General features: G+C 37.3%; 1 protein-coding gene across 1 annotated transcript; it reads right to left on the bottom strand.

Annotated features, from left to right (window-relative positions):
• Positions 1 to 25,170, bottom strand: SLC6A14 (solute carrier family 6 member 14). The gene is made up of 14 exons (XM_059158010.1): positions 24,954 to 25,170; positions 23,795 to 23,960; positions 20,465 to 20,596; positions 19,041 to 19,202; positions 17,801 to 17,939; positions 15,958 to 16,090; positions 13,885 to 14,025; positions 8,616 to 8,844; positions 7,091 to 7,216; positions 5,649 to 5,767; positions 4,997 to 5,096; positions 4,621 to 4,730; positions 1,690 to 1,857; positions 1 to 716 (listed from the first exon to the last, which is right to left on the bottom strand). Exons 1-14 carry the CDS (start codon positions 24,999 to 25,001, stop codon positions 570 to 572), a joined length of 1,920 nt encoding a protein of 639 aa, XP_059013993.1. The 5' UTR covers positions 25,002 to 25,170; the 3' UTR covers positions 1 to 569.
• Positions 25,171 to 26,575: the final 1,405 nt, after the last annotated feature.

The raw sequence follows: 26,575 nt of genomic DNA, 5'->3' as shown, positions 1-26,575 counted from the left end.
GAAAAAGCAAAATTTTAGATATATTTGGATCAAAAGTATTAAACTACAGTGCTCATATATACAGTACATCTTTTCATCTATTGTATAGCATTTCTAGTTAAATGAGGCCTTCAATTTAAACACTTTTTTGTGTGAAGGTTTTTTTTAAATATACTGGTTTATTTTCCCCAGCTTTATGGAAAAGAAAGATTGTATACTAAGAAAATATAAGCAAATTGTATTTTAAAACTTATATAATAGAAAATATAACAATTTTCTAAATAACTGGCTCAAAATAAAGTATTCGGTGTGTTAGAAAAATAAGGTAATATTTACAAAAGTGTTACTATGACACAGAGACAGCTATATGTGTGTTATACAGATAGATAATCTAAAAAATATAATAATCACATTGTTAAATATTAGTAGATTCACATTATATTACATTCTTAATAAATGGGGGGGAAAGCTTACACTATCTTGAACATAGTATATACATTTTTCTACTAAGTTAACATAAAAATAAATAAAATTTTCCTCTGTTCTAAAATAATCACATTGTATGACCACATATTTTTAAAAATTGGATTTCATTCTGGTTTTCTGCTGCCACTAACTGTAGGTATTTCATGGTCAGTCTCTTTTTTAGGATCTACCATATCTTTATATCTCTCCCCACGATGTCGTTCCAGGTATGGACCCCAGTTAGAAGCTGGTCTGCAGCAGTTTACAATGCGCTAAAAAGAAAAAAAAACTTGTTTCAGACCATAAGTGTTATAATCTGTAAACAAGCAAATACCAAACCATATTATTAAGTTTCTTTGCTAACCAAAATGAAATAGGAACCATAGAAACGTTAAAAAAAAAAGAAGTGTTCATCAGAATTCTTAATAGAGTATACTAAAAAAAAAGATACCCAAATTTAACCGTAACAAGAATTACATGAACTACGAAACCAGAATAACTGATGAATATGTAAATTATTTTAAAAGAAAGTGTATGAGCCTTTAAACAACGGAATCAATCCACATATTTTCACTGAATTGTCTGACATTTCTGTCCTGCCCCTAGAGGGAGGGTTAGGTGAGGATTTAAACAAGTGTATACTTGGGAGGTTTCAAGAACCAAACTAAGGGAGCTCCAGGGTCAAACCATTGATCAGGGTGGGCTTGGGAAATTATCTAAAAATTTGACTCCTGAGAATTTATCCTCGTCATTGTCCTAGTGAGATGTCATAATCAACTCCATCTGCCTACACCTCCATGCAAGAAGGGTCACTCGGGGTCTAGACTGGGTTTGAAATAATTTACCAGTTTTTTGCCAGTCTAAACACACTATGAGCACATGTATCATAACCAGACAATGTATTTGAAGATTATAGATATAAAGCAAAATGTTCATTTGCTTTGCACCATCCTCAGGGACAACTCAGTACAAGTATAAATATAACTTCTACATGCTAAGCACTCTCATAGTGCCTGAGGATGTAGCAGCAAGCAACGTAAGACTCTCCCTGAAGGAGTTTAGAGGCTAGTATGAGACACGCAAATAGATACGTGGCATAAAGCTATGCTATGCACATGGTAATGAGATGATTATACCAGGTGTAGAAGTTGCCTAAAGGTTCATAATCCCATATTACCACCATATGAGTAATCTTCACTTTGATAAGGGCTTTCTATAAAGTATAAATAATATAAATGTGCTTACTTGAAAGATATTTCCTTCAGCTTGAATTATTTTTATGACGGCCATAATTGGAATCCAAATAATGCAGAAAATAATCATACACCAGCCTAGAGCAACTCCCCAGTCAGGGTATAGAATTTTGGCATACTCGGGCCTATGAAATTTCACCAGTGACCAGATCAAAATTGCCTGTGAAAGTAAAATATGAAGAGACAATGCTGAAGATTAGACTTTGTTGCCCTAATGATTTCAATTGCACTAATGATTAAGAATTTAATCCCATTCCTTAGAAATAGTCTATCAAAAGCAATTAAAATGGAGATATAGTCAAGCAACTAAGATAATCCAGTAACTAGCCAGAAGATAATACTAAATGAACTGATCTAAATAACTTGCATTTGGCTTTGAATAGATTCTTCCAAAATGAGCACCTCCATATATTTATAAAAGATAGAAATACTGGTCCAACATGTTTTTCAATAAACTACTTTACCATGAAATATTTCAGATTGAAAATAAAATAATATCTGAACAATTTGCACAAATGAACTTTTAACTTTCACTTATAACAGTACGGTTTTATTCTATGCTATAAGCTAGCCAGCATATAAATTCAAGGAAAACATAAAGTACCCTTTAGTGAAAATGCTTTGCTCCTTGCTTAGCAGATGTTTCTATTATTTCCCACTGCACAGAGCACCCCTTACTCCACACCCAAAACACAGACACACTCACACGCTACTGGTGCATATTTGCTAAAGCACACTTCACTTCCAGCCTCTCTTTGAGAGAAAAACAAACTCACTGGGTAAAACAGTGAAATCTGAATCTTAACAAGGAAAAAATTTGTAAGCCAAGGCAAAAAACAAACAAACAAACAAAAAATCTCTTTAAAAAAAACCTACTAGTTGGGCGCCTGGGTGGCTCAGTGGGTTAAAGCCTCTGCCTTAGGCTCAGGTCATGATCTCAGTCCTGGGATGGAGCCCCACATCAGGCGCTCTGCTCAGCAGGGAGCCTGCTCCCCCCCCCCCACTCTGCCTGCCTCTCTGCCTACTTGTGATCTCTGTCTGTCAAATAAATAATAAAATCTTTTAAAAAGAAACCTACTAGACATGTTGCAGCATTAAAACTAATTATTTAGAAATCTGTAAAGCAAACAAAAGAAAGTAAACAAGAACCAGAGTCATCTAGTAGTTTCTCTAAATTATTAACTGTCTAGGTTTTACTAAAAGTGAGGAAATGGAATGTAAGAATTTTTATCAAATAGATATTCGAGTTTAATTTTAAAATAGATTAATCCTACTTAATTACAGTAATTTAGATGTATTTCCCAGTTACCATAATTTTTTACATAGCTACAAGAGAATGGATGAGGGATGCTGGAGTACCTATGACTTCACATCCTTTTATACAAAATAGATGATAATGTATACCATTTAATATTTAATGCTTTTATATTTGAAATTAAATCCAGTTGTCAAAGCTATATAGTCAATAAAAACTAGCTGGCTAAAACATCTAGTGAGAGCTTCTTAATTGATAAAGGGTTTATTTTATTATGGGGAATTGTCAGAAGAGGAAAACAATCTTTAATACCACTGTCTAAATCATTTAGTTAGAATATGGAGCATCCAAAATATTTTAATTCAGTACATCCAGTCCCAAACTTCTCTCTGCTTGAAGCTGACCTTAAAAAATATGAGAAAAAATAAACTTAACACCCTCTAAAACAACAATAATACTTCAGGTGTGAAGCAAATTCTGGATCAAATTATTTAATGTCCTTTCCTGGGAAAAGCTCTGAGGCATGGAGACAATGAGAACCAAAACACATCCTCTGTGAAGCTTTGTGACTCCCACGCCTCCACCATTGCAGTAATTCTCCATCCTATTAAGTGTTTATTTTATTATTGACTGCCCTGAAGTGTTATTTAACGACATCATGTCTATATGCCGGGTCTCTCTTTCCCTCAGTTCATAAATAGCACCAACTGTTGAATTTAACATAAACTATTGCCTCTGTTGAAAGGGGTGAGTTTCTTTTAGTAATTTCAGATAGCAAATCCCTCCCATAAGGAAAAAAAATAATGCATTAAAATGTGAGTGTTTCTTAGCAATTAGTATATTTATTTATTTATTAAGATTTATTTTATTTATTTATTTGACAGACAGAGATCACAAGTCAGCAAGGGGCAGGCAGAGAGAGAGGAGGAAGCAGGCTCCCCGCAGAGCAGAGAGCCCAATTCGAGGCTCGATCCCAGAACCCTGGGATCATTACCTGAGCTGAAGGCAGTGGCTTAATCCACTGAGCCACCCAGGTGCTCCGCAGTTAGTATATTTAGATCACAGGCCTTGAAGATTTAGATCACTGGGCCTTAGCAGAGAACTTAGGAACATTGCAGATAACTCAGCATACTTTTTAGGGAACGGCAGACAAATTATTTATTTTTATTTATTCTACTGATAATTTTTATTTATTTATTTATTTATTTAAAGATTTTATTTAATATTTGACAGAGAGAAATCACAAGTAGTTGGAGAGGCAGGCAGAGAGAGAGAGAGGGAAGCAGGCTCCCTGTGGAGCAGAGAGCCCGATGCGGGACTCGATCCCAGGACCCCGAGATCACGACCTGAGCCGAAGGCAGCGGCTTAACCCACTGAGCCACCCAGGCACCCCTCTACTAATAATTTTTAAGTACGTAAGACGTTTAAGTCTATAGGAGCCTGTTCATTTTCTCAAATTGTAAGTGTTTAAACCTAGAGCCTCAAAGACAATACTGCAAAGGCGCTTTAACTGAGGCAACTTGCAGTCATAAAGCAAAAGTTGGAAGTCATTAATTTATGATACTAGTTTGCCTTATTGTCTTCAATTTGAATTATTCAAGTTTATCTTAGAAATGTTCAAATATATACATATCATTGGTACCAAATTCATGACATACTAATACTTACAATCAGAAGAAGAGGTGTAATGACAAACCAGCAGGCTCTCCACCATAGCCAGAATATCCACCTTTTTGCTCCAATCATCATTTCGATATCTTCAATAAATCTGTTCCCGCCTTAGACCAAAAAAAAAAAAAAAAAAAAAAAAGTGTATTCAGTTCTTGCTCATGTTTTCCTCCATTAATCATTGTGGCCCCAAATTATCTTTCTGTCTAAACATTTTCTTATACTATAGCAATGAAGTACACACCTTTAACTACATTTTATTCCTAATCAATTTTTCCAGTAATATTCTACTTTACGACTTTAGTAAACATAATAAAAATAATCACACTAAATTATTTTAATAAGATGTGTAGATAATTCTGTAGTTACTATGTACCATAAATCCAGATGATCCCTATTATTTCCAGTATAGCCGCAATCAAAATGCCCCATCCAGCACAGAAGTGGTCAATCAGATGCACCCAGTAAATTCCAGCCTACAAAAAAAAAAAAAAAAAAATTACATCTAAGTATATTTTTAATTATTTTTATGACTGATGAAGTCTTTATATCAAATCTATTCATTTGACCTTAACATGTGCTTCTTGGTTTCACCTGTGCTAAGATGTGAAAAAGGAGTATTTTCAAACGTAAACACAAATGTGGCTTTAAATATCAAAAAGGATGCACCTTTCATCCTATACTGAGTCACTGGGGAAAAAAGCATTGAGAATAATTGGTCAAAATGATATGCAGTGTCTGTGTGCTGTGTGGTAGTTGCCAAAAAATACAGTATGTGTTTAAAGTCTATAACTTTAATTGTAATTGGGGAATTGTCCATTATTGGGTCTCCTGCCCTCTTCATAGTATACTTAGCTATCGAAATGTACTGCAATGGGGAAAAACTCTGGGCTAAAAATCAGAAAATCCTGAGCGGAGTCAGACTTGGACTTGTCTCTAACATCCTGTTGAACGTTTGTTTTCCTCATTTAGATTATTAAGTACATTGCAACTAATGATTTGTCTATGAAAAAATACTGTAGTAATACCTGAGTTACACAGACGAGACCAAGGAGAAACAAAACCAAGCAGCAACCCAAAGTTATAGGAACTCTCATTTTCTTCATCACTTTGGGAAATAAATCTTGAATTGTTGTCGTAATTGTTTCTTCAGAAGGGGAAAAAAAATGACATGTCATAGGTCAACTCATTTGCCAGTAATTTTAATCAAATAATTCAACTTCTATTAATCAAATTTACAAATATATGCTGAAAATATACTCTGGGTCCTATTCCTTTTGTTTGTTTGTTTGTTTTCCCCTAAATGAAGTGCTTTCTGTATTTATTTTTAAGTTTTATTTTATTTAAATTCAATTAACTAGTCTCAGAGGTAGAGTTCAGTGATTCATCAGTTGCCTATCACACCCAGTGCCTACCCCTTGCTTTTAAAAATCCATAGGGTTCTCTCTCTTGGCAGTCACCAGTTGTTGGTTCAGATAAAAACCAAATGCTGCTCTCTTTCTTTGTTGTTTTTAGTCTGTTTTACAAGGTTTTGATAATAACTACAAGGTAACAGATCCCTGAGGGCTGATGTAGTTTGAAAGAGGATTATGGGAAAGGAAGAATTCTAGGAGAACTTTTTAAAAAGGTGAATATTTGAATAAATGGCATGGAAACAGAAAGGCCTTCTAGGTTTAAGAAATAAATATGTTCATGAAACAAAGTACTGACTGAAAACAGAAGGATGCGGGGGTGAGAGGATTAAGATACAAGCTGAAATTTCCAAGGCTTTGAAAGTCAACTGGAGGAGCCCAGACTTTATACTGTATCTTAGTCAATTATTAAAGTGTGTTATGTAAGACTGATCTGATGAATAATGTTTTGGAACGTCTAGGTGTGTACCATGGGGGAAATTCCCTATATGTACATAGAGCCACGTGCAAAAATAATCATTGCAGTAGCATGTTTCATTTGTCAGAATTGGAAATGACCCAAATGCCCATCATTATGGCAAAAGACTATGAATTAGCTCAATCTATATGAGTATTATATCAACACAGATTCACAATACATGTAAAAAAGGGTCAGAATGACACATGTGTTATGAAACTTCACATTTATGTGACAACATTTATATGTTATTTATGGATACATATATAACAGATACGGACATGGACTGGATAACACACATAAGCCATGGTGACAGTTGCTTCTAGGAAGGAAGAAATGTGAATCGTATTAGGGAGAGAAACAGAGGGGACTTCAATTTCATTTCTGAGGCAAATATAAAATATTAATAAGTGTTTCTTTGGGGTAACTACTGCATGAGTGCTTTGTACTTTTCGGTATTTAAAATCGAGTTAAAAAGAATTTTCAGATTCTAAGAGTAAAAGCTAATGGGGACAACAAGGGTAAGAAAAGGATGTTTTTAAGTAGAGGAAACACGAGTAAAATAGAAGAGGGATATGGTAACACTGGGAGCATTACTTACCAATGGATGCAAACTGAGAGTCGAGACCCAAAGTCAAAAGCATGAAGAAAAATAATATGGACCAAAATGGCCCCCCTGGGAGTTGGGCTAGAGCTTCTGGATAAGCAATGAACGCCAAATCAAAACCTAAGAAAAATGTATGACACTTCACTTAAATTAGTTGCCAAAAAGCTCACACATTTGAACATTTTCAAAATAAGATACTAGAAAAATTACATTTTAATTTGGCGACACAATCCATGAGACACATTCTCGGGCAACTATTTCACTCGCACTTTTTAAAATATTTGACTTGATTGTTCAACGAAGTGATAATGTGAGCATGTGATGTGAATTAAGCTAGTGAGATGAATTTTGTAAATGGTACATTGCTCACATAAGAAATCTTAACTATTTCAATGATTTTGTTTCACCTATTTCATTTTTTTTAGAGACTCATAAAGAGTAACAACTGTCTTAAACTCCAGAAACCTAAATTAAGCCTAGAAATTTTAAGAGAATCACATTATCAAGAAAGCTCTACTTACGGAACTACCTTTTTAGTCTTCAGCTGTCTCTCCAAATGTTCACCCAGAATCACTAGCCGTAGTGCCATTTTAATTCATATATGGACACTTGCAAAATGGTGTATAACAAAACTAGAGGTGGAATCTTATTTTCTATTTCATGCACATTATTGTTAGAGGTGTTTTAATTCTTTTTTCAATCATATTATGTGATACTTTGTTTTTTTAAGTATTTTAAGTTTCTCCAGACTCCCAGAGGACTGACCTAGGAGTCAGAAGAATGACCTTCAGTCTAGGCTCTGTCACTTCCAATGATTTAATCTGTAAGACATGCTGGACACGAACTTATGTAGTCCTAACATTCTGCCATCAAATGATCCTGCCCATGAAAAAAATTTAATGAGGGATTCCTACCACCAAGAGCACGAGAATTCTTTTCCTAAGAATCTTAGCCAGAAAATGAAGCATCCCTAGCTAATGTCTTTAAAGTTAGGAAGTTCATTATTCAGATTCCTTTAAAGCTGAACACAGCTGGACATTCAAGTTTACCTGGGTTTCTATCTATATGATATTAATGTGTTTTAAAAATTCAGACCCAAGGTTGCACTTGTACATGGGGGAATACACACACACACACTCACATATATGCTCTTGTGCTGTCATAGATATATGAATACACACATGTATATACATACATACATAAATTAAATGAAAACACATGTAAATGGATCCATGATGCCTGACACTTGTACAGTAAGCAATTCATATTAAGGACTACACAAAATTCAGAAAATTATCTTCTTAAACAATTGTTCCCTAATAGAGCCCTGCTTTCTCCAACCATCTAAAAATTATTACATCATTAAAGTAATCAAATTATATAAGAGGACATGAGAAAGAAAATGCAACACCCTAAACCTTGCTTGAGTGCTTTAAGTAAATTGCCACAAGTTATATAAGTGTTTCTTAAATGAGCTACACGAAATTAATCAAAGTTATTAATGTATAGCACCACATACCTGATTTTACGACTTGAGAGACTTCCTTTCCAGATATATGAGCCATGTGTCCCAATATAGAAAAAATAGCAAATCCAGCGAACACACTAGTGAGGCAGTTTGTCAAACAAACTACAATAGCATCTGAGAAGCAGTTGTTATTGAACTTATTATAAGATGATAGAGCAACTAAGCCACCCCAAGCCACTGAAAGGGAGTAAAATATTTGAGTGGCAGCATCCTTCCAAACCTATAAGAGAAGATAATTTCGTCTTTAAAAACATACACTTTAAATTTTTTACTTCTACAAAAGACTTCATATATACAAATGAATAAATACAAATAACAATGAAATAAGCACCAAAAAACCAAACCCACTGCTCAGCTTAAAAAATGACATGTTCCCAGTCTTTGGAAGCCCCCCAGCGCCCCCTTATGATCAGATAGATCACCCTTCCCCCTCCAGTGCTAACCGCTATCCTGACTCTTGAGTTTTTCATTTCCTCCTTTTCCTTTAGATTTTTACCCTAGAAACATGTAAACCCAAAACAATATGGTATTTAGCTTTTCATAATCTGGAGTTGATAGAAAAGTTTTCTTCATGCATGTAAACCTATATACCTTGCCTCTTTTCATTCAGTATTGTATGAGCATTACTCGTTTTCAGTTTGAACTGTATGAAATTTCAATTTTGTGTCAAAACTGAAAAATATAGACAAATTCACGTGGTTTAGCTAAATATATGTAGTTTGGGACATTTTTTTTTCACTGCCGTGTTGCCCCACTGTATATACCACAGATCATCCTCTATCCTGCTGAGGAACATTGAGGTGGCTCAATATTCTGCTATTAAAAATAATGTAGCTGTAAGTATTCCCGTATGTGTCTCCTCATACCGAGCTGAGGAACTGTGATGATGTCGAAGAGTATACGCATCTTCTCTTTCATGAAATATTGCCACATTATTCTATTGCTTTGGACCCTCACCAGCTAGGTGTGAGAGCTCCCATTCCTTCACATGCTTGCCAATATTAGTCAGAATTAACATTTTCCAGTCTGGTGGCTGTCAAATGAGAGTTTTCATTACCCTAATTACTTACAAGGTTTAGTATGTTTTAATGTCTTTCTATTCCACAGGTTTTTTTTTTTTCTTTGTAAAATTCCTGCTCACGTTTTTTGCCGATTTTTTGTTTGGGTTATTTGTCTTCTTTAATCTCTAGAAATTCTTTACTTATGCTGGGTTCTAATCCTTTGTCTGTTATATATGTTATTGTTCCTCCTAATTTGTGGCTTACTCTTTTTGCCTCTTAACATTGTGACCTTTGATGAGCCAAAGATTTTATCGTTGTTTTAATGTAACTAAAGGTGCCCATCTTTGCTTTAATGTATTGTCCTTGATTTCTCTGACTTAAAAAGACATCTTTAGCCAAAGATCATAGATACTTTCCTACATTTTCTTCTAAAATATTTAAAGCTTTGTTCATATTATCCTCAATTAACCTGAAAAAATGACACAGTACATATTAAAGTGGAAAGCCCAATTCATTTTCTTTTCTAAATGGAGTATCAGTTGTCTAAGGATAATTGATACTACCAATTACATCACTTGGATGTCAGTTATCTGAAGTAGATAGTCCATCTTTTCCCCATTGATCTGCATTGCCACCTCTGCCAAATAGCAAGTTCCAAATGTTCATGAATCTATTTCTGAGACTACTGTTCCACTGGCCTATAAGTCTATATGCTAACACCACATTATTTTAATTCCTATAGCATTATAATATTATTTCATATCTGGTAGGACAAGTCTTCCTTCGTCAGAAACCCCTTTTTTTTCCTTTTTCTCTTTCACGTAAATTTTACAATCCATTCTCGAGATCTAAGGAAAACTGTGCTGTCAATCTGATTAAAATTCTATTGACTCTTCATACCAATTTAGAGATGAGAGATACATATTCATTCTTAACAAGGACAATACTAGGTAATTTTTGAAGAATGATGATATATTTAGATCACTAGTTCCCTCATCATGTTTGTTGGATTAGAGCCTCACGGAGCCAGGCATCAACTCCTTAAGTGGCCTCTCCCTCACTCCATCTAATCCGAGCCTTTTACTAGTCAGCCTCTTACAGTTTACCCCTCCTGTATCTTTGCCTAAAGGACAATAATCTTAGAAATGAATCTAAGCAAATCCATATTAACAGTGAAATTCTGTTGATATAACAATACGAAAGAGAAAACCTAATTGTGTAGATTTCAAATATATTGCCAAAGATTTGGGCAAAAGTGTTATTTTTTTGTTTGTTTTTTAGTCCATTGAAAAACAGGACTGCTCAGTGAAGAGCAGGCAATATAACATGGCGACAAAGAGCTCTAACTCTGGAGTCAAAAAGAATGACTTACTCTCCTTGACTTCAATTTATCTAACATTTTTAAGCCTGTTTGTTCTTCTGTGAAATGGATGATGAAGATGATGATAGTGATGATAAAAGTGTACTAAGAATGATGTGATAATTGAATAAGATAGCATATGTAAAGCAATTAGCATGTTCAATGGTAGCTATTATTATGGAAAATGATCATAAAATGATACTCAATTTCCTTTACGGAAATTAAAAACTATAATTTCCCCCTGGAAAGGTATGTAATCTATTTCCAATTTCAATAGAAATATAAGTTGTGAGAGAGTAAAATTTACTAGGTCTTCAGAATACAGCTTGATATTAGATTATTATTACATTATAATTGCTTTATACTGGCAGGCAACCAGTAGAAAGCAAAGTGGATGGATGGATGGATGGATGGACGGGAAGAAGAAATAGATAGATGTAATTTCACTTATAACAAAATCATTACAAAGAAAATGCTCTTGTTTCTTAGGCACATATTAAGAGATGAACAACATGCTTATGTTGATCTCTCAGCTGCTTTTACTTGATACATTTTGTATTCATATGTGAGTTAGGGGGAGCTGAAAATTGATGTAGCAGGTCTGGGTTCTATCAAAATGCTGCTGCAGACCAAGATGTGTACCTAGGTAGCAAATAAAGTGAAGCAAAATTCCAAACATAGTTCTAATCTCCATATCTATCAATCTCATAGCTATATACAAAATTACTAATTTAGAGATTAGAAAATCTTAATTCAAGATGCACAAACTGGATGTGTAAACTTAACTACACGTGAATCTTTCTGGGTGTCAGTGTCATCACTGTAAAATGAAGGCATTAGTGAAGTAATCACTGAAGACCAGAAGACACTTCTTACTATAAATTTGTATGATTCTCTGCTCTCCTAAAGATTGTAACAAAGTTCAGATAGCCAAAGAAAAGGAAAAAGTATATATTTATGATCCCATGCTCAGAATATGGATTGTGAGAAATTAAAAAAGATATAGGAAAAAATTCTCATTATCAGCAAACCCAAAGAAGGAATGGGGAAGTACTGTATCAGGGTGAAGAGGAGGGAGGATTAAATTGTATGTTTCCAAGGGAACTTTAGGTTTAGGTCTGATATTTTAAAGGTAACAGAGACATTGAAATAGACCAATTTAAAATAATCGTATAAAGTTTTCAGGAACTACAAAGCTCAGGTGATCTGAGGCTTGGAATAGTCACTTAAAGACTATCAAAGGGGCATTTCACCTGTGCCCAAAGTTAAGAAGTTTAAATAAAATGGAGGTCCACTTCTGGGGAAAATGTTGCATTAATAATAGTAGGGCATAATATAATAGCAATGATTGAAATCACCGTGTGCTCATATTTATATAATAGTATATCATTTTGTAAGTGCATTAATTAATATTTTATCTTGTTTAACAACCTAACAGAGAGAAGATGATGAATCCCAGCTTCCATTTTATTTGTTTCTTATTCATCATGGAAAATGGTCTTCGAGTTGGGAAGATATTAACAAACAAGGTTAAAAGATGTGAGGCCCAAGATAAATGAAGAAATAAACAAATGGCCTGTGGACACATCAAACTACACTAATCTCCAAGACTAAAATAATAAAAGTTCATAGTCTAAAATAATTTAAGTCTGTTGTGGTTAATTACTGAGTGAAAATTATTTGGGTATAGGAAACCAATTTTTTGAAAAGAAGTTTTCAAAAAAAAAAAATGTAAAGGCTGGATTGCCATGACTAAAAACTGATTACCAGAAAAATTCTACAACAAATAATTAAATATCCAGATTCTGGGGTGCCTGGGTAGCTTAGTGGCTTAAGCCTTGGACTCTTGACTTTGGTCAGGTCATGATCTCAGGGTCATAAGATCGAGGCCAGGGTCAGGCTTCATGCTGAATGTGGAATCAGCTTGAGGTTCTCTTACTCCGCTCCTCCCCCTGCATGATCTCTCTCTAAATAAATAAAATCTTAAAAAAAATAAATATCCAGATTGTAAATATTTAGAAAAAGGCAAATTGCTGGAAATTAGCACCAGTTCCTCAAAGAATCAATATCCATTTTGGATAGCACTGCTAGTTAGGAAAATAATAGTAACATAGTGTTCCTTGACTTTAGCATAAGACCTGGTGTTTTAGTTGGCCAGAAGCATAATGTGTGCCAAGAATGTGATGTGATTACTGACAAAGTGAAACCATTCTTGGGCTGTGCGAATAGAACCATCCTATATAGAGTACACTGAATCTATGTGGTCTCTGCAGTCAAAAGTGTAAAAGATTTTATGTATCTCTAATACACACAGCCATTACCTGGTGATAGACTAAAGTTAAAAGAGGGTTACCCAATTCATATTCACGGCAAGTAACAGTTTCATTTATGGAATGCTTCATTCATTTCAAAGTTGTGGTTTAACTTCCTAACCCATTAAGGACACTTTGATCTTAACTTGGGGATATTAACTTTGGAAGACAATGAAAATATGTCTTAGACCATTAGGCTTTCACCTATAATCTTGAGATCTCTTGAGTTTATCCAAGAAGTCTCACTATACTAGTCATCAACTTGTAGGTCGGTGTCCCAACGTGAAAGGTGCTTTGTCAGATTAACACGCCTCAAATGCTTTTGGTCAAATAGAATCAGTTATATGAATAATATGACTTTTAAAACCTTACTGCTAAAAATGATTATCTCACTTCTAAAAGGAAAGCACTAGTGTCATATTAAATAGCTCCATGGGACTTCCTGTGGACAGAAACACCAATACATTTAACTGCATTATTCCTTTGCCAACGACAACATGATGACACTCATATGCAACCAAAGATTTTCAGTGTTGGATTTTAAGGTTTACCTCCTCAGATCATTTGAAATCCAAATGAAGTCTTACCTCGGCTTCCCTAAGTTTTGTAAAATTTGACTGTGCTCCAATATAGTAAGAAATGCCTTTCGATGCACCCTCCAGAGTCGCCCCCCGGATTAGAAGGATGAGCAGGACAACATAGGGGAAAATGGCTGTGAAATATACCACCTACAAAGAAAAACAACCAGAGGTGAGTAAGTTAAACATGTAAGGCCCATTATATAATTGTATATGAACAAAGTCATTAACCAGTTAACATTAGTAGAATAAAGTATTAAAGATTTCATAGGTTCTTGATAAACCTGGCGATACCATTACCCAAACTGGCATCATTTTCTCTTTCTCTTCTCCCCACTCTCTGATGATCCCTTTTCAAAACACTCTGATGTATGAAGCAGTATTTCCTGAGTTCACATTGTAAATACACAGTACATCAGCCATGGTAACTGGGAATTGAGGTAGAGTGCTTTCCTAAATGTGTCTTTATAAATGTCTGAAGGGACTGAATATCACTTCTTGGTAAATTACTGCATTGAGGTGGGAAGGGAAATGATTTTATACCTGCGATAGTTAGTATATATTCAGTCCCCAAGGAGGAGGAACATAATCTCCTAGTAGATGTCCAAATCCCATGAAAGTTGATTAAAGTGAATACCGAACACTTAGAGCAACCATTAAGACAGTTTGATAACACACATTGCAGTGTACTTGGATCCTGGATAACTCACGGTTCCAGATGAGCAGATTGCCCTTGAGGCCGGCTTTTCATTAATGTGGACAATTTCTTTGATCCATAGATGTCCTATGTTTGATAATATGCCCAAGGAGACAATTTAAAGTCATCCAGAGATCAATAAAAATTAATCACCTAGGCAAATGGCCTTTAATGGATTATTTCAATATTAACGTCAAAAAGGAACCACAGGTTTCAAAAATGTGCAACTGAAACATTATTTTGGAAAGTTTCCACTGACTTTGTGAGGCCCACTATATTTCTTTGATCTAAACAGAGTGTCTCCATAATTCAGCATTAACTGAACACGCTAGATATTATATCCAGAATACAAAGATAGCAGCCACAGTTACTCCTGCCTTTCATCTTTAAGGGGACTTCAGTCTAGTAGTTACCCATAAATACTCATTTTCTGGGTAGCGTACAACTGTTCTCAGAGAAAATTTCATGTTGTTCCCTGAAATTGACATGATTCTTTCAGGAAAGTTTAAAAAATAAAGCAATAAAGGGGGAAAACAGGTTTTCCAGAAGAGGACTTTTCACTGAAAAGAGGGTTCTGAGTCAATTCTGGCCAGCTTAAAGAGAATGACTGCATATTTGAATTTTTTTCCTCTCTCTCATTGAAGGAATCCTGACACTAAACCTATATAACGAGAATCTAGACTTCAAACCAAACACTGCAGTATATAATTCCATCCAAGATTTTTATTTGTATAATAGGTGACACAATTTTAAACTAGGTACTCGAGCCTCTGAATGCTGTATTAGTAGCGGGGACCAACTTACAGAAGTACAGCTGACTCCTGAACAACACAGGCTTGAACTGTGTGGGTCCACGTAGACGAGGATTTTTTTTCTTCAGTAAATACAGTCCTGTAAATGTGTGTTCTATGATTTTCTTCATAACATTGCCTTTTCTCTAGCTTACTTTCTTATAAGAATAAGGCAGATTATTATATATATATATATATATATATATATATACATATATACATATATATATATATATAAACATACTAAAATAGGTGTTAATTGACTTTAGGTTATCAGAAAGTCTTCTGGTCATTGTGGGGGAGTCAAAAGTTATAGCTGGATTTTCAACTGCGGGGGCGGGTTGGCACCCCTCACCCCCACGTTGTTCAAGGGTCAGCTATAATTGCACCAAGTTTTTGCTTGTTTTGTTGTGTTTCTACCAGGAGCAGAGATCTTATGTATTTTCCTACAGCTAGGCTGCCTACTTAGAAAGCTTTTCACACATTCAAATGTTCCCATTATAGAAAAAAACATGCATTTGATTATGCTTGACATTGAACTGCAATGAAATTGGAAAAGAGCTACATCACTACCTAATGTGTTTTTCAAATTACCTTGCCAGAAGACTTGATTCCTTTAAATAGCGCTGCTCCAACTATGAGCCAAGCCAGAAGAAGACAAAGGGCTAAATACCACACAATTGTTCCAGTCTCATCCATTCCACTTGACCGCTGGAGCGCCACCTTACTGAAAACACACAAGCCCTTTTTATGAACACAGAATCGCTTGTCTTCATACATTGAAGTTTGTAATATCTATCAGGAGATGTTTCAGAAGTATTCTATCTTATTAATACATCAATTTCATGTGAATCTTTTATTTTTTTTAAAGATTCTATTTATTTATTTGTGGGGGGAGAGAGCATAAGAACAGGGAGGGGTCAGAGGGAGAAGCAGACTCCCCACTGAGCAGGGAGTCCAACGCAGGGCTCAATCCTGGGACTCCAGCTTCATGACCTGAGCCCAAAACAGTCACTTAACTGACTGAGCCACCCAGGTGCCCCCCATGTGAGCCTTTTATTGATGCTATTGTAAGAGGGGCAAAAGCAGTTCAATGAAAAGCTAGGCTCTGAACTTTAGGGTTAACTGTAGCCAATCCAAAATTCCAAACCGTAGAATAGAAGATCTACTAATTCCTTTAGCTATGATTCGCCCCCTAGTATATCAAAGCTCTTTTATGTAAAAATAAAATAATAACCTTAGATCAGATTATTTCTTTTATTTGTTATAGTATTTTTCTCAAGGTAAAAAGATGAAGAAAATATCTAAAATTAAATCATTCATCATTCTTGTAGTTAGCATCAAACCTAAATGATCCCAATTTTTTATGCCTTTTTCAAAGGCTTTCTGTAAAAATCAATGATTTCTCTTAAGAACGTGCATGAATCTAGGATTTCAGTTCTTAGCTTAATGTTTGGGAACATTTTAAAATCCAGATTTTAGGGGCGCCTGGGTGGCTCAGGTCATGATCCCAGGGTCCTGGGACTGAGCCTCGAATCAGGCTCTCTGCTCAGCAGGGAGCCTGCTTCCCTCCCCCCCACCTTCCTCTCTGTCTACTTGTAATCTCTGTCAAATAAATAAAATATTTTAAAATCCAAATTTTAAAACGGTCCCACAGAGCATGAACATTTAGATGAGGAAAGGCTCGTTACAACAATAATCAAGGTAGTTTGCTAAGAGTAAGATGTAGGTATAAGTCAGGAGAGTAGAGAATGATCAACGGAAGTTAATGCAAATAAATATAAGCCCGAATGTCCACTTTTTCATGGAATGACAATCATTAACAAAATGGATAATGAAGAATTGAAGCTTTATTTTTTCTTTTTTTAAAAGATTTTATTTGACAGAGAAAGAGATCCCAAGTAGGCAGAGAAAGAGGGAGAAAGGAGGCTCCCCACTAAGCAGAGAGCCCAGTGCAGGACTTGATCCCAGGACCCTGAGATCATGACCTGAGCCAAAGGCAGAGGCTTAACCACTGAGCCACCCAGGTGCCCCAGATTGTAGCTTTAAATAACAATTTTGCCCCCAATATTACTCATTACCCAACAGTTTATTATTCAAATTTTCTCATTATATTCTAAAATTTGAGTATTCCTTTCTTCAGAGCAATGCCCTAACTTATGCATGATAAGCACCGAACAAATCATTTCTGACAGTACTGTGCTCATTTGATAAACAATTTATAAATGACAATTGGTTGACTAGAAGCTGATCTTGCAAGTTACCACTACCCCTACAGGCTAGGTAAGCATTTGAGTCCTATCAAGTGTAGTTTGCTCTGATTCTCCTTTTTTTCTACTTATATGAGGTAAGGAATGAGCTGATCCATATTTCATTGTTATTTCCAAAAACTTTTAAACAACACCTGTTTAAGAAGTAGATCATCTAGCATACTTACTTCCAATATTGTTCGCTGGGAAGCTGTCCTGGCTGATAAATTTCACTTCCGTTGATGCAGTTTAAATTGTGGATGTCTGCCCAGCTTTTATTCACTTGGATGATCTCCCCCAGAATTGTACTGACATTACAATGAGTAACTAAATATTATAAAAAAAAAATACACACACAGACACATACTTAGTTTTAGACAAGTACTTTTCAGGGGAAAAAAGTGTTCATTTAAATATTTATTTATCATTTTAGAGAAAGAGAGAGCATGTGATCGGAGGGGCAGCGTCGAAGAAAGAGAGAGAAGCAGATGCCTCACTGAGTGTGTGGAGTCTGGTGCAGGGCTGGATCCCAGGACCCTGAGATCACGATCTGAGCTCCAATCAAGAGTCAGTTGCTCAACAGACTGATGAGCCACCCAGGCACCCCTCCTGAATGAAAGTTCTAATGATAAAATTATTAAGCCATTTAGATTGTTACTTGGTGATGGCAGAAGAGAAATCTTACAAGTGGAATAAGCCATGCACATTCAGCATCTTAAATCTCTGCTACTAAGCTGGAATGAATAAATATCTGCCCTTTTAAACTGTGGTTATATGTATAGTAATGACCGCTATAAAGTAACAATCATTTCAGACGGGACTTAGTGTTCTAAGGAATTTTTAGTATGTGGACTTATTTAACCTCTGTAGATAAATGACACCTTTAAATTCCTAAGAAGCCTTAAAACTTTATTACTTTATTCTCTGGTATACATAGGCAATCCCAGTGGTAACAGTCTACAATATCAATACTATGTAATTCCAAAGATCAGCCATTTAAGATGTGGATGACACATCCTGAAACACAATAGCACTATCATGGATAGCGCTTATCTCTACCACATCCCCACTTTCTTCCTCCTCTCCTGACTACTCTTGAGAATGGCTTGGCTTTACCAGCGGCCCTCAGAAATAACATATTGCATTAATTGACTTTCAAAGTTATCCATGCTTTATCCTGCTTTCATCAACAACCCATGGCTCACTTTAAACTTTGATCTTTAAGTAATCCGTACACCCAACATGTGGCTCGAACTCACAACCCCGAGATCAAGAGTTGCATGCTCTCCCGACCGACTGAGCCAGCTAGGCGCCTCACCTGTGGCTCACTTAAAATTGCCCCTAAATTTGTTGGAAAATCATGTAACCCTTGAAAAGATAGAATGATTCTCCATTCACAACATTTTTAAATAAATAAATGACGTTTACCTATAGGTGACCTGCTACAGTTCTCGTCTGCCCAATATGAGCAATTTTTCCATGGTAGTTCACTTTGGAAAGAAGCAAACATGTAGTAAAGACTATAGGCAATTATGACATTGTAATAGATCGTCACAAAAATAGATATCAGGACCATCGTAATTCCCACACCTAGAAAAGAGAACAATTGAAATCAAAAACAAACAAGTGCAATTTATTTTGCTAATTCATAAAAAAGATGCATCTCAATTTCCACAAAATCTATTTGAAAATGAGAAAGCAGGTTCAAGCAGCGTCTTTTCTTTTTTTCAGCGGGGGGTAGGGGAGTGGGGAGGAAGGAAGTTTTTTCCCAAATTTAAAATTATTTTGATGACTGGCTTTCTGAAACCATTTTTTTTAATTAACTAGAAAATGGTACTAAGATCAAGGGCAGAAGACCTGTAGGGATCCGTCAAGTTCAAGTAATCACCCATGGCCATTACTCTCTTATTATGTCTGAAAGTTCTCGTCAGACTGGGTCCTGTTGTTAAAAAAAAAAAAAAAGCAAACACTATTCAAAGCTTGTATCCTATTGACCCACTGACCACTAATTACATCCTCCTCTATAAACCAATATTGTGGCAAGTAGAAGACAAAGGCTCAGAGTTAATGTACAAGATTTCTACAAGCATGTGTAAAGAAAAGTCAATAATTCAGTAACAATCTGAATTTAAGTTTGCCAAGTTTCTTGAATGTTGTGGTTTCAAGATGCAGTTTAGCATACTGAGTACAACCCGTGTGCTCAAGGCTCACTTTTGAGGTGGCTTCCTTAACATTCCCGCACAATGTTCTATTCGCCTCACTCTCAATTTATTTTTGATGCTTTGTTGAAGACTTTACAAATAGTTGGCAGCCACTAGCTCACACCAAAATGATATTGAATCTTCAGACAGGAAGGCTGTTTGATGTTTAATAACAATCGAGGCACTTTGAAAAACTTCGCCAGTATCCTCTTCTATTAGGGAATAGCCCAGAAAACATGGTGACCTGCCCTTTAACTTTTCTGAATGAGACATTTTAAAAGATACACAAATGCAAGAAGACAAAAGACTGCACATGGAGGAGGAAAAAAAGCCAGAACCACAAAGTGAACACACAACTGGACTATAACTGTGTGCCCCGGGACCGTAAAAGGTGAATGTAGGACAGTAACGACACCCTTACAACCCCCTGTGGTATCCTTCCTAACACCTTCTGGATCTTCAGCCCGAGAGAAACAGAAATACGGATTAGCATTTGGTCTTTCATTTCTCCAGCAAACATTCAGAGAAACAACATCTGCCACTTTGCCTTTACCAGGTCCAAATACGAAACCTTTTCCCACCCCCCAGTGAGGACAGTTATAGACACCGAGAGATCGATAGGCACAATAAGAAAAACATTTGAATACCAACCTTGAAATAATGGGAGAATCCTCCAAACTGAAACTGGACCTAAGCTAGCAAATTGTCCCAGTGAACACTCGAGGAAGAACAGAGGTAAACCAGCCAGGGCCAGCATGATTGCATAAGGTATCAAGAAGGCACCTAAAAAATGCAAAACAGAACCAAAGGGCTATTAGGTCCCCAAACGTCGACGGCACATTGATAACCAGCCTAACATTTTGAAAGCATTCTGATATAGTGGAGTCAGAGGCCTAGGTTTAGGCCCCAGATTTACTAGTTTCTGTGAGAAAGTAGTTGCTTCTTGACATCTGGTTTTCTCATCTGTGAAATGGGATTCTAGCATTACCTAGAGAGGTTGCTATGGTTATTAAAAACAATAGCCTGTAAAATAGGAATCCATAGGCGGTGAATGATCACAGACTTTAGAGTCAGATATACCTAGGTTTCTATCCTGACTCCACCATTTACTAGTTATGTGACCTGGGGCAATTTACTTAACCTCTCTGGACCTTGGGTTCCTCCTAAATGGGGAGAGCAAGGCCAACTCTTCAGTCTGTGGTAAGGTTTCAGCTCTAGAGCCTCTGTGAAAACACTTGGCAAAATGGCAGGCACAGAGTATGTGTTCAAAGTTTATTTCCCTCCTTTTTCCTCTCCAAATAATAGTGTGTTTTTGTAAGACTTTGGGTGCAAATGCTAAATGTGATGATTCAGAGCGAAAGTTATTGCTGTGGCTAAGTGGAGTCTTCTCCAAATAGTCATTGTAAGGGTCTTTCCTCAATGTTAGTAAGAAATTTCCTGGCTTCGTTAAAAGATTCTGAAGTTTGGAGATGCATTCAAAGTTAACTTTCTGGGGCGCCTGGGTGGCTCAGTTGGTTAGGTGTCTGACTCTTGATTTCGGCTCAGGTCATGATCTTGGGGTCGTCGGATCAGCGTCAGGATGCACCTTCCGTGTGGGGTCTGCTCGCGATTCTGTCACTCTCTCTCCCTCTGCCCCTCCTCTGCATCAGCACGTGCACGCTTGCACGCTCTCTCTCTCTTTCTCTCTCTTAAGAAGTTAACTTTTGTTTTAAAAGCAAGGACCAATGCTCCTGCATTTAGATTATCCAGATCCCTTTTTGATGTTTTTAAAATTTTCCACCCACTTTTGAGATATAATAAATTGCTCATTCGAACTTTGGCCAGATTGTAGGTAGAAGCAGAGACAGAATATTAAACTTATTGATCAAGTACTCGACAAGTCTTAACAAAGTTTAATAAGAAAAGGGGATCAATGGATTAAAAATGGGCTTTTGGATTACATATATGTCATTGACCTATATGGCACTGTTGTCCTCATGTATTTTTCATATTATGATATTGTAACATCATACTTGGGAATTACATTTTTCCCAACCCTCAAAATATATTCCATTAAAAATAGTGAGACAATAAAATACTTGTTATGTACAAGTCCCTAGTCACTAGAATGTAAAGACAAATATGTCTTCATAGATGTTGCAATGTACATACCATCATTGCTATGACTAATAGAAGTTTTAGTCTTAGCAATGATAAATATGAAGAAAAGTAATACAGACTATCCCTGTCTACAGCAGTAAGGGAAATGTTTCTAGCCCATTATAAATAGTTGTGTGTGTGTGTGTGTTTTTAAAAAAGGATTATTTTCCTGAGTGGTACTTTTTACCCATTATATTATTGTTTTTATTATCAGCCATAATTGGTAAACTGTGACATAATACCCTGGTCCCAAATTGTTGATACTGCTGTCTCAGACCCTGTGGTTGTATGAAGCTTCTCTTTCATAAACTAATAAAAGAATCTACAGATAAAAATGATTCCAGATTTTAGCCATAGTTATCAAAACCTAAGCCAATTTAAAAATCTGATCTATTGACATGTGGCAAATCTGAATTTCATGTTCCTCTCCTCCATTTGGACAGCAGAGAAAGAAGCAATCAAAAGAGCCTAGATTATGCATTCCCCAAATGATACGATCTTTAAAAAAACTGAGAATTGATGTGAGATATTAATTTTTAGAGGAAAAAGTGAGAGAGATAATAGCATACAATAGATAATAGCATTTGGGGAAAGGGGGCTACATTTCAATTTCTCTATTAAACCTAGTTTAATATAGTTACCAGAAGTTTATGGCCACCACTGGGCTGATGTATGATGACAAGTCACAGGAAATTTCTGAACCTGAATACTAGAGTCTACTCCTTTTCAGATTCCATAGTGAGAAACTATGGAGTCTGAAAATGAGTCTGAATGCTCTTCACTACAGGAGACCTTAGGACTTAGACACCTACAGGCCTGGGATTCCTAACTCATTTTTCCAGTTCAAACTTAGACGCAACCCATGACTAAACCATGTAGGCTCCGGAGAGGGGAATTTATTGCCACCAACACTTAAAGTGTTTGATAAACAGAGCTTCTTTCTTAAGTCTCCACGGGCCAATATGAATGTTCTAAGGCAACCAATTAACAAGGACTACAAGATTGAAACATCACCACAGAAAATCCTATTATACCAAGGAAAATAATTATAGTGGCACAGTTTCACTGGTTCCCAATTATGAAATCTAAGGGCATCTAATAGAACCTGTAATTACAAGTAAATAAAATATGGTGTAAGTGAAAAGTTGTTTCGACACTACTAGAGAATTGGGCAATTCATTTTGTTTCCCTTTGTGTGTCACCTCAGTTACTTTTTTTTCTCCTTGTTCTAATTGAGTCTTCCTTAATGATCTCTGAGGTATAAACAGTATCATTTTGCAGAAATTAACCACCTAGTCTTGAACTAAAGTCTGTTGCACATTCTAGAAGGATCCTTTATATACATGGTCAATCCAATTTGGAATACATGTAACTGAATATTGCAGCTTAAAATACTAAACCTTTATTTACTTTTTTATCATCTTCTTCCACATTTGTATTTCCAAAATGCAATGCCTTACTCTACTTAAACCACCAGTTGTACTTGAGCTTCAAATTAGAATGAAAATCCCCAGCCTCTTGCTTAGAGTCAGTCTTAAATTAAGCCAAACACAACTTGAGTCTGAAAAGATTATCACAGGAACATGTATAAATGAAGAAGAGCAAGTCATAATGGAAGACTACATTGGATCCTAAACCAGAGATGCAGAAGTGTTAAAAATACAACTTTTACCAAGTTTATGCCTGAAGATTTTTGCAAAGCCAGCTTCCTAACTTGACCTAGCAACTCATAGTCTAATGACCCAAACTCTCATGCACTTTCCTTCAGTTCTTAAACAGCCTCAGAAGCCACACAGCACATCATTTTAACTGGAAGGGAAAGAAGTTGGGGGTAGGGAATACCTCCGCCATTGTTGTAGGTCAGATAGGGGAATCTCCACACATTCCCCAATCCCACTGCATATCCAACCATAGATAGAAGATAATCCGATTTTTTGGACCAGTTACCACGGTCCTGATTCTCATCATTTTCACCAACATGGAAATTCTCAGAGGAAGCCGTCACTTTCTAGGAAAGAGAAAATATCAAGAGTTTGTCTGTCTGCTATTAAAAATCCACAGAAGTGTAATTTTACACACACATGTGGGTGTGCACACAAACATAGATGGGGGGAGAATGAACCCAAAAGCCTTAGCTGAGAGAGACACTTTCCAAAGGTTGAGGAGATTTCTGCTAATGGCTGTTTTTACTTTACAACATTTACCCCTTGAAATGAAAAACAAGACAAAACAAAACCAAAACTCAAAACCTCTTTAGGTGGCTATAATTACTACTTCTTTGGGTGAGATCATCCAAATTTTGGATGGTTACATGTGGTACCCAGCATGAAGGACAAACGAAGGTGGACAAATAAGGCTTCAGATAAAGAAGACTTAAAAATGAATTAGGTAAAATCAACACTGTTGAGCCTGCAGGAGATCTTAGAGAAAAAGGCACCTTTGAAAAAAAGGCTTCTACTAAAACAAACAAAGATTTTATAGACTCCTTTTCCTATAGGCTGATAGTTTGGGATGTACCGAGTTAAGGTAAATTTCACTTCTCTCCCTATCCCTGGCTGGAAGCCACAGAATAATATTCAGAGACAAATTCCCCTGTCCCACCAGGTGGAGTAGCTCTCTCTCCACCTCAGAGGGAAGGGGTTCCCTCCCAACCTGTTAGCTGCTCTGGGGTATGGATGTTTCCTCAGGTCAAATAAGGACAATGCATTTTCTCATTTCCCTCCAGCATATGGACACCGTCTGGTGAGGGACAAAAACCAGGATCGTGTGGGCATACCCAAGGCAGAGGTTGAGATGACTGATCCTAAGTCTTCTGGTTACCTCGGTAAGAGTTGTTCTCTTTTCCCTCAACCCTATAGGGACGTCTCAGGCACACTTGAAAGCAATTGAAGAGAAAGGTGGAGAACCGGGAACAGCCACAGAAGGCAAAACCTGAGACGGCCTCCCCTGAAGTGTTCCCTTCCCAGGCCTCCCACCCTTCCCACAGTTTCCAGACCCCTACCTCCTTCCCTCTGCACTTGAAGAAGCTCGGGCACTTCAACTTGTCCATGGTTGACTCACTCCCTCAGCTTGCTCCGTCTCAGCTGGCAGTCTGGCTTAGCTCCACTGGTGGCAGGTGCACACTCCCCAGTCGCTACCTGCCTGAGTGAGCCACCTTGCCCAGGGGTGGGACCATTTATGGAGGGAGCTCTCCCCTCCCCCTTCAGGGCACCCTGTCGTGTCAATTACCGGAAGGGACCAAAGTGAGGCTCTGGTTTTTCCCCAGGTAAGCTGGCATGTAGCAATCCCCTGTCCCGGCCTCGGGAAAGGGCTGGGCTGTTCAGGAGCTGAGCAGCCTGAGCCCAAGTGACTGACAGCCCTTGACTCAGAGCCCTGCAGGTGCCTTCGCAATCTCGCCTGCCTCCTTTCCCGGGTTCCCTGCTTCCTCCTAACCTTCTCTCTTCATCTGGTCTCTGTCCTGATGCTAAGTGCTGATCTCCACTGGCGCTGGGGGGGGGGGGGGGGGGGGGGAGGCTGGGGCTGGGGGGTGGGGTGTTGTGAAGGGCATGGTCTGTGGGGTGCGTTCTGTTCCCCCAGATACTCCTGAACAGACCCTATCGTCCTGGGCCCTGGGATTTTCCCAGTTTTGCCCCTCACTCCAAAGCACGTGATCCCCTGGAGCAAACGCAGCTCCCAGAGGGAAAGCTCCCGAATTGGGCACCTTGAAAAGCAGCCACCTGAGATAAGGTTACTCAGCTGGCTCTGCCTGAAAAGAGCAACTTTGAGACGCTGTCCCAGGGACCTTTCTCAGCCTTCAGGGACAGCGTTGCCCTTTACAGAGATTGCTTTGTGTAGTATTTCAAAGAGGGCAAACAAAAACAAATTATCCAGCGGGTTTATGGGAAATTCTAACCTTAACAAAGGACTCCACTTTGCAAGAATAAGGCCTAGAAAGTAAACTATGAGGAAACCTCTCGGCTTGGCCAGGGAGGAGCGAATTACTCTAATGCTGTTTACCAGGGCAGCACCTTTTTCTCAGAAAGCTCAAAGGATTTCATCTGATTCAGGTCAGAGAGGGTGGAATCGGGGCACACAGACGAACCAGCGGAGAGTCAAAACCTGTAGGCTGTGTGCAGCTCCTTTGTTCTCCATCTGACGACGTGAATTTCCCACTTGCAATGGAAATACACCCTGAGAAGTCTGGGGAGGTAAAGCAGAGGAAAGCTCATGAGGAAAGTGGAAAGGTGGTCATGAGAAAGCATTAATGAATTTCACCTGGCTTTGTGTTGAACATAGCACAGGCTGGAATGAGTGTGTGCGTGTGTGCGCTTGCGCACGCGCGCATGTGCGCACGCATGCGCATCCATTAGTATTAGATACAATTAGGTGTGACCTAAAGGTTAAAATGAAGGAATTATTGGCCTGTCTCAGACCTAGAAGAGAGGAGAGGCGAAGGGACATATAACCCTCTTTGTAAAAGGATGAACTGAAAAGCGAATCTAATGGCATGTGCCCAATTATCAAATAGAAATTAAAGGGACGCGCCAAGGGGTGCCGCAAACAAACGGTGACCGTGGGACTAGAAAGAAAATAGCAGTCTTAGGGATAAATAGATTATGGGGATATCAAGACAGAGGTAGGGGA

Source organism: Mustela lutreola, chromosome X, assembly GCF_030435805.1.
Source record: "Mustela lutreola isolate mMusLut2 chromosome X, mMusLut2.pri, whole genome shotgun sequence".
Taxonomy (NCBI): Eukaryota; Metazoa; Chordata; class Mammalia; order Carnivora; family Mustelidae; genus Mustela; species Mustela lutreola.
Note: the sequence above shows the minus strand (reverse complement) of the source record. Positions and strands in the feature narration are given on the sequence as shown.